Raw genomic sequence first — 9,316 nt, forward strand, 5'->3', positions numbered from 1 at the left:
TCTCGGCTTACCTTAGATCAGGTGGCCATTTTTAACTTGATCTAACTTCCCCAAATGTCTGTAAGTACCCTTAGTGCTTTACCCCCACATAGCCCTTTTCCAATCAGCCTTTCAAGACACTTATAGGGAAAAGTCAATTTTTCCTTGTTTCTTTAATATCATTCAAACTTTTGCACAAGTAAGAGTTTGTGTTTTTGGCTATTTTGTTTGTTTTTAATGCACTTGTATTCTTCATTTTATAAATAAAATCTGATGTGTTTCAATAGAAGAAACTAATGGAAGAACATCCTATCCTGGTTTTTAGGCTAATGGTATATTTAGATACCAATTATCCAGTGCTGTAAAGCTAGACCAGTGATTTTCAACCAGGGTGTGCAGGGGTGCCCCAAGATCCTTTGAATGGTGTGGTGAGAAGATAAGCGTAGGCTCAGGCTCAGTCCCTGCCTGGCCATTCCCCTGTTCACACGACTCATGGCCTGTAATAAATCTATCTGCACTGTAATAAAATTGTTAGTTTTTGGAATTGGGTGCTGCTCAAGTCACAAAAGTTATGCAGGGATGCTGTGAATCTAATGAGGGGCCTTGAGTCTAAAATGGTTGGGAACCACTGAGCCACATGTATAGAGTAACAGACTTCAAATATGTTCTTTCTAAAATCATTATTTCCTGTAGACCAGATTCAAAGTTTAAACAGTGTTTTTCATAGATTGACTTCAATAGGGAATAATAACTTTTGATTCTGGCATACTGCTGAATATCATGAAATGTTCTATATTTTTCATTCCCTTTTACTTCCCCTTCACTCTAAAGAAAGTCAGCTATGTCCCAATCCAGCTAAGCACTTAAACACATGAATAAATGTGTTAGGGGACTGGGGGCTTAATAAAGCACTTTGAGACCCTTAGACAGGAGACACTCTAAACATACAAAATACTATATATATTATAATAATCATGGCTACTGGAAGGTCACAACTGTGTGTAGTAAGCAGAATCCATTACTGGAATGTGTAGGGCTGGTAGAATAAACTACATTTGGATTTTTTTTTCAGAAACAAAAAAACCCAAAACAAAACCAAAAACAGACAAGCTTTTAATGGGAAATTTTCCTCTACTTGCTCTGGAAATTACTGTAAATGAAGATTCAGAATGTTAGGGCAACAGAAGCTAACATTATACTAGTTCACTGCTCTGTTAGAGTTCGAATGTTACGATTCATCTACTGTAATGTTACATGCCATTGTGTGCCACAACAATTGGATTGCCCTGTGATGCATAGTCCCCAAGCTAATTTTTGCTGTGGAGCATGAAGAGTGAAATATGTGCAACAAATACTTAATAACCCACTTACCCTTGTAAGGCTGGTGAGTTATCATGTTTGTTGCCTGGTAGGGTTTTGGGTACATATATCATCACTTTGCATAGTGAATTCTTCATATATCTTTAAAACACATAGCTTTCATAAGTCTTCTGCTGGCAGAGGTGGACATATATTTCTTCCTAGCAGTGTGTACTTTCCAGCTGTTATTGATGCACCTTTTATAGGAAAGACATTTTCAGGAAAGTATTATATAAATGACAATTCTTTGTTGTTTTTGTAGTTTTACAAAAAGGGTAAAATTCAGTAAGGACTTGATCCGGCTCAGAAATCAGTGCATGTCCCATGAAATCCAGTTTTGTCTCTTAAATCTGTGTGTTCAGATTCACTTTAGGCCATGGACAATTTTATCCATTACTTAACAATTAAACATTTTTTTTTCTTTTCTGTCCCAGAACAATGACATCGTCTATTACAATGCAAAAGATGATCTGAATGACGTAAGTAATATTTTTTTTTTTGTTTTACTTGAAAACTACAGGATTCCTTACATTTACAGGCAATTAGAAGGGATATTCAAGGTTTAATAAAGATATTAAACCCAGATTTTAATTTTTTTTTGGAAAAAAAAATGTCTTGGCCCTCATACAGATGACTTCACAGGTCTCTCTAAGAAGTTTCCTAGACAATAAATGTTTCTTGGGACCCTCTTTAGATTCTCACCAGGTCTACTGAACTATAATAAAGGAACGTGCTTCTAACCCAGTATTGCCCGTTTATTGAATCAGTTTTATATATAATCAGAAGACTAGGATTGTAAAACATTGTACACTATTTTAAAAGTTTTGAAGTATCTGATTACTACCCTACTCCCCCCCTGCCCACTCCTCCCTGCCTCCAATATCTTTTTGGCTGAGACCAAACCCAAAGCAGGGTGCTATCAACAGAGAAGTTTGTTCATTGGAGATCTTTAGCTGAACTTTCAGATTCAGTGTTGTCCAGCATGCTGTGCCTTTTGTAATAACTTAGAAAAAAAGAAAAAAAAAATAGAAAAAAAGAGTGAAAAATAGATGTAAAGTGGTAACTTTAAATCCAAAATGAATTTGCTCCCAGTTTGTGATAATGTAAATGACTATTTGCAAATGATGAAAGAGGTGCAAAAAAAGAGATTTTGGCCAAGGAGAATTGGATAAGATGTAGTATATTTTAATGTTTGGTTTCAATTAGAGTCATAATCTAAATTGCTCAAAGTTATCGCCCGACTTTAAAAATCTCCTTGGTTTTGGGAAGCAAGAGAAGTCATCTTTACTTTCCAATGATATAATGTGGCTGCCAGTCTTTATAATCAATTTATAAAATGATGGGAAAAGTAGTGTTGCTACAAGATAAACAAGGTACATGGTCATCCCAAGCAAATACTTAAGTTTATTATATGGAATTCATACTAACTATAGAAAAGCATAATCACGATGAGGAAAACCAGCATCTTAGTTTTCATGCATCTCAGATTAAATTTGTACTTAGGCACCCATGTAACTGACCTGAGTTTGAAAGATGCAGGGCATTGAATTTAATGGATGACTTAGGTGCTCAGGATTTTGAAAAAAATATCCTTCTTCTGTTTAAGTGCCTAAGATGTTGACTTTGGTGCTTACATTTAGTCCCCTGTGGTATAAGATAATATTGAAAAAAAACAACCTCTTTGGGACATTTTTATCTATTAATTTTTGTAATAGCTGTGGTTAAAACAGGTTAGGGAAGGCTGCAAAATTAACATTTTTTAACATTCATAGAATCTAAGTCCAGAGCTCCTTAAAATTCCTCCTCCTCTCCCCCCGCCCCCCTTTAAAAATATATATATATTTTAGGACAATCATTATATTCTACCCAGTGTCTTGTTCTTTTTAGTTTGTGTTTTTTATGGCTGTAGGCTCCTTTTCATTCTAATGGTTGGGCTTCACAGCTCTTGATACCCAAAGGAATGAAAATACTAATAGACATCATGACTGTTGAGTTAATAGCAGTTGTCAGTCAGCAAGGAACAATTTGCCAATAAAAATGTAAAACTGTAACATGACAGAACAGTACAGAGTGTAATACCAAAGAGCAACACCAATTAAAGTTTGCCTTTTGAACACCATGATACTTCTGAATGACTGAAACATGTAAAACCCTAGAGCTACAGTGAGATTTTGTACTATTCCCACAGTAGTAATCGTGGAGGATTTTTTCAAAGTAAATGTTGATAATATTTGTACCTGGTTGGCTGGTTTCAGTCTTTGTTATTGTTTCAGTCTTTGTTATTGTTGTTTTGAAATATCCCTGGTATCCTGGGAGGGAAAAAAAATTGGGGAGTTGTCAAAAATAAAGTGCAGTTCTTTGGATCTTTTGTTCAGTTTAAGATTGGGCTACCTGGCTACAATGGTTAATAAAGTGAAATATATAATACAGTGGAAGGAAGGAAAGGAAGGAAATTAGTCTACTATGCAGTGAATGTCTTGTGTAGATGTGCCATATGTGGTTTTGTACACATCAGTAATATTGGTTTGATAAGATGTATTCATTTTAGAAATGAAACTGTTTTGTTCTTCAGCGTTAAATTATTTATTTCCATAGTTCAGTAACAGAGAAATGGGTAATTTATCAGTGCAAATTACAGTGATTATTTTAAGTCAGGCATCAAAGGAGTTATTACAGAAAATACAATAAATGACAATTGTGTTTGAGAATAACTTAATTTTGTATGGATTGATTTTACAAAATGCAGATTTACAACCCGGTCTGCTCCGTTGTTGTTGCGTTTGTATTCTTTTGTAGCATGATGCATGTAGAGACAATGCACATTGTTCTTAAACACCTGCTGCAAAATACTGGGGGGAAAATTTGCAGTTAGCTACTGTTTTATAGCAGTTTTATGGAAAGCACTATCAATGAATTTCTGTTATACATAATTCTTAATCTATTTATTCTATTGCATGCTTCTAGAGATAACATTGTTACCAATCTGGCAAACTGTCTATTCATGCTCCTAGAGCCTAAATTACATTAAGAAGTTCTTTTCTCACATCTTATTTAAATATGGCCTGATGGTTATGGCACTGAAAGGAGACTCAAGAATCTGGAGGCTGGACTTGCCACAGCCTTTTTTTTTTTTTCTGGCTTTACCCCCTTAACATCTTTTTAGATCAGCAGATAAGGATAGTGCTGTTTCTTACCATGTGTTTTAGCGCCAGCATCTAAAAATGGATCCCTAGTCCTGGTTATGTTTTCCAGGCACTTTAGTGCCAGGCAGGGGTGGTGTGGGTACAAAGGTGCATGGCTGACAGGCCAGAGGTCGCAACTTCGTAAGCCGTAGCAGAAGCATTCATGGTACGGTCGGTCAGATTCCAACGAATCTGCAAATTCTGCTCAATACTTTGTCACAAGGACATGAAAAAAGAAGCAAGTCATGTTGGTCATACAAATAATGAGTAATAGACGTCATTTCAGTTTTTGCCACAGACTTCTCTGGGCGCATTCCCACGAGTGAGAATATGTGTTGCCCCAGAGACAAAGAGCAGCAATATGTGCTGCTGCTGCTTGTCCCTGGGAAGTGTCCATGCACGCATGCTCTGGCACATGGCACATCATTGCCCCTGGTAGGGTAGGGAAGGCTGGGGGATGGCCCCAGCAGTTTACCTGGGGACCTGAGGGCCTCCAGGGGCTGCAGCCATGATAATCCGGCAGCTGGAGTGTGGCTCCAGCTGGCCAGGCTCCATTTTCCAGCATGTGTGCTGCCACAACGTGTGCTGCCCCACTTTTTTAAGGTGCGGGGTTTTTTTTACACTCTCCACGTCAAAAAAACCTCCTGTAGTGCAAATTAGCAGTGTGGGGAACACCTGAACATGTGGCACTAAATACTGCATGTCCTCACTCATCTGGATGTGCCCTCTATGAGCACTGGGCAAACCTTATCATCTCTGTTTCTGGTCCTCATGTATTACTTGCACAGTGTACTCTTTGTCTTTTCTCTCTTTGTTGTAAGTTTCTCCCAGTAGAGTGTTCTCTAATTGTGTGTTCATGGTAGCCAGCCCGTTGTATCTTTGTAGCTTTGTTGCTGGCATATTTGGTGCCTATGTAACACAAAATATTCAATGTAACACTCATCTAATGTTATCTTCACACACTTACTGTTTCTGGCTGGCACCCCTATTTCCATTACTGAAAGTAATATGTGGATTATAGTCCTTTCATAGCTCTGCCATCATTTCTTCTTTCTTTGATTATTTCATTTAAAACAGTTTGTCTAGGAACAGACATTCAAAAAGCCTGAACTTAATTGATTCAATCTTTGCAGGTTAGTCTAACCTGGCTAGGCTAAACCAGTTTGTAACTACATAGGCATCCCAGAAGTGCAAACAGATGCCTGCAGTGGCTCAGGCTAGAAGTTGGGGGCTCTAGAGCAGCCCTCCCTTCCCTTCCATAGTGCTGAGCTGAGGGGGGTGTGGCCAGGCCTGGGCAGGAAACTCTGATTAGGGGGGGCCTCCCCCACCATTGATAACATAACTTTTATCTGCTCTGTTATCAGCTTTTATCACCCCATCAGAAAACAAAGGCTCTCTCATTAGTTCAAGCTCTTCTTAAACAATTTTTTATAAGGAAGGAATGGAGGGACATTACCAGCTACCCGTTGATTAGCTCCAAAAAGCCTTAAGCCAACAGTCCTGTCTGCCTTTGTCCTGTCTGCCACAGCATGGACCATAGCCAGCATGTAGTCTGCTAGCTAATGCTGAGAGGTGTCTGTGTAGGCAGAGTGGAGGAGGATCCCTGCATAGCAGGAAGTGGTGAGGGGAAGAGGGGGAGCACAGGGAAGCCAGTCTGTTCCAGAGCTCCACCCAGGGAGCGGAGGGAAGGGGCCAGCTCTGCTGTGGAGCAGAGATCCCCACCCGCCCAGATAACATGCCGGGATTCTGGGGGAGCCTGGTTTAACTTAAACCAAGAAGGGGTCTGGGACAGACATTGCATAAACTGGTTTGACCCAAATCAGTTAAATCTGATACTACATTCAACCAGGTTTATCTCAAATCAGTTTCAGACATTTTCAAACTGGTTTATGTGCACTGAACATTTGTTCTGTTACAGGCTTAAACCAGTTTCTGATTACTTAAACCAGTTTATGTGTAATGCCTGTCCCTAGCCTTTAGCGCAACCATGACATTTTCTTGCTTATACCACCAGTTTGGTTCTTTCATTTTTCTCTAGATATTAAACTCCTCCTTTTCGCCTGATACAATATCTGGGCTTACTTCCTACAATTTTGATATCTAAGTCTGTATTTTCATCTGTTTTGTCTGTTTCTTCTCCTTCTCATGACTTCAGAAGTTCTTCAAACTCAGACAAAACCCTGTGTTCTACTGACTAGTAGCCAGTTTTTCCCTTTCTGCTCATCTCAAATTGTGTAGCCATGTTAGCATTAGAAACCGTAAGAGTGTGTTTTTACCTTAGAATGAATGGCATCTTCATGCCGTCTCCCATGTCTATAGATTTGCTTACATCCAACTGTGAAACAGCACCCCCTGAAACAGTCTCTCAACTACTCTTTCTGTTTCCTCTTTTTTCTCCTCATTTTAATCTCTAGGAAAGTTATTGTTTATGACATGCCACAAGGCCCAGCTCTCCTGTTTATAAAAAAGCATGATTTTCATTAAAGGGGAAGGTAGATTAACTCAAGGCAGACCCAAAGTAGGACATATGGGCTTATGTTTTATTTCCATAGCTGACAGCATAAGGATAACTCCTGTACTCAAATCTTTGTGGGTAGCCTATCATGTTCAGGATTCATTATGTAAATTTCCCTGTTTTCCTTCATAATATAAAATACCTTCCAATAATTATTTATTTCTATTTCTGTAGTATATCTTCATGTTTTCCAGTCTAGTTTACTTTTCTGTTTTTTTTACAGAGTGGATAGATGGCAGTCTTATTCTCCCTCACCATCTAAATTAGCCTTTTTCAGCCTAATTACCTTACCCACCTGAAAATTTTACAACCTCATCTGAAAACTAGTCTCTCCTTGACATTTCATTTCCCTAATTTCTCAAATAAAGCCATCTCTCTATGATGCATGCTACACTAATTGATTAGTCTATCAATTAGTAGTGAGTTTCTTGTACTTCTTACCCTACAACATAAACTAGATGCTACTAGTTTATCTAATTGCTCATATTCAGCTCAGCACCATAACATATAAATATTTTGCAAGCTTAAAAAAAAGGCAGCTGTTATATTCTAATTTTTCATGTCACACAGGAAGGCTGGATAAGATACTAGTTTTGTACAGGTCTGCTAGGTTTCTGTTCACTGTCCTATTCAGTAAATCAGGGGTATCAAACTCATCAGGCCCCACAGGCCAGATGGGAGGCACAGGGCTGGTTGGTAGGCCAGATCAGGACCACAGACTGGCCCTGCATGCCAGATCCAGTGTACTAGGTCAGTTAAATATGTGCCTTTAACCAGACCTGCATGCTATATGACTCAGTAGGTCATCTTTCCTACAATATTTAGGTGTTGTACTGTAGTTTGTGTGATGCACTTGAATTTTCAGGTGTAGGGTAGAGTGTTCAAAGGATGCAGTACTTCTGAGGATTTCTGAGCAATACTGTATTTGTCTGTCCTCTTTTGCGCATCTTAAAGTCTCTTTCTCTACTTCTTCCATTTTGCCTCCTTGCTCTTTACATTCCTCTTAAATCCCCTTGGACTCTCTATGTGTTCTTGTCTTCTTTTGTACTGGCCTCACTTCATATCCAGTGATTTCATCTCTTCTTCACAGGCCATTTTTCCAAATCTATTTGCTCGTGTAATCCATAGAACAGAGGTGGGCAAAATATGGCCCATGGGCCAGGTCCAGCCCACCAGGCCATTCTTTCTGACCCATAGGACCCATAAAAAATTTAGAAAATATTGATTAGCTCCTGGCCGCCTCTCAAAGAGGACAGGAGCTAGGGGCAATAGGACTCAGGAGGAGCCAGCAGTAGGAGACAGGAGCCCCACTCTGTCCACCCCCAGTTATTTCCCTGCTTCCTTCCCCTGCCCTGCTCTAGCACCATGTGTCTCCTGGCTACATGGCCAGACCAGGGAGCATGGAGCCCTGCCGGTACGGGGGTGTGTGTGTGTGTGTGTGTGTGCAGGCAGGCAGGGGCAGTGTGTGTATGCGTGTGTGCAGGCAGGGGCAGTGTGTGTGTGTGTGTGGGCAGGGGCAGAGTGTGTGTTGTGTGTGTGCAGGCAGGGGTAGAGTGTGTGTGTTTGTAGGGCAAGTCCCACATGCACACCCCACCATACACATGCACCCACACCCCCCTTGCCATTCCATACATCCAGACCCCCACACCCATACCCCCTCACACACTCCAGCCACCCTCCCCCACACACATTTCCCCCACAAACCCCATACCCACCCATACCCTACATATCCACACACACACATTCTCCCTTACCCCACATACCTACGCATCCACAGCCCCCCACAAACCTACCCCTCACAATATACAAATGTAAGACTTCATTTTAAGCTATTGTGCAATCACCTCTATGTACAATACACAAACACATGTAAACCAGGGCAAAAATATTTTTTTTAAATCAAATTAACGCATGTTTTAGATATTCACTTTTTAGAATATAATTTGGCATTTGTTTGGTTCCAAGATGCCAGAATTCCTTGCTGAAAGGAGTACTTTTGGGGGCAAGGGACTTCTGGTGGTAAATGTCAGGGGTTGGGGGGCAGGACTTCTAGTCCCAAGATGGCCACCAGGGGGCGGGGTACCTGTCAAGGGGCATGCCTACCCATGTGGCCCTTGACAGCTTGCCAAAACTTGATGATAAGCAGCCCTCCACATGAAATAATTGCCCGCTCCTGCCATAGAAGGTACTTAATAGCCCTATCTTTTCCACTCATCACGCTGTTTTTCTTTTCTTATTTGCCTTATATATTTAATGTTTCTTTCATTTCTTCTTTGACTCT

The 9,316-nt window shown here is 40.1% G+C and overlaps 1 protein-coding gene across 1 annotated transcript in view; it reads left to right on the plus strand.

Moving 5' to 3' along the window:
• The window catches only part of CACNA2D1 (calcium voltage-gated channel auxiliary subunit alpha2delta 1), a 575,362-nt gene that overhangs the window by 281,443 nt on the left and 284,603 nt on the right, over nucleotides 1-9,316 (plus strand). The window contains exon 5 of the mRNA XM_025203238.1: nucleotides 1,773-1,817. Coding sequence (XP_025059023.1) covers nucleotides 1,773-1,817 — 45 coding nt within the window. The remainder of the gene's footprint in view (nucleotides 1-1,772; nucleotides 1,818-9,316) is intronic.

The sequence above is a fragment of the Alligator sinensis genome, unplaced genomic scaffold, assembly GCF_000455745.1.
Source record: "Alligator sinensis unplaced genomic scaffold, ASM45574v1 scaffold567_1, whole genome shotgun sequence".
NCBI classification, from domain to species: domain Eukaryota; kingdom Metazoa; phylum Chordata; order Crocodylia; family Alligatoridae; genus Alligator; species Alligator sinensis.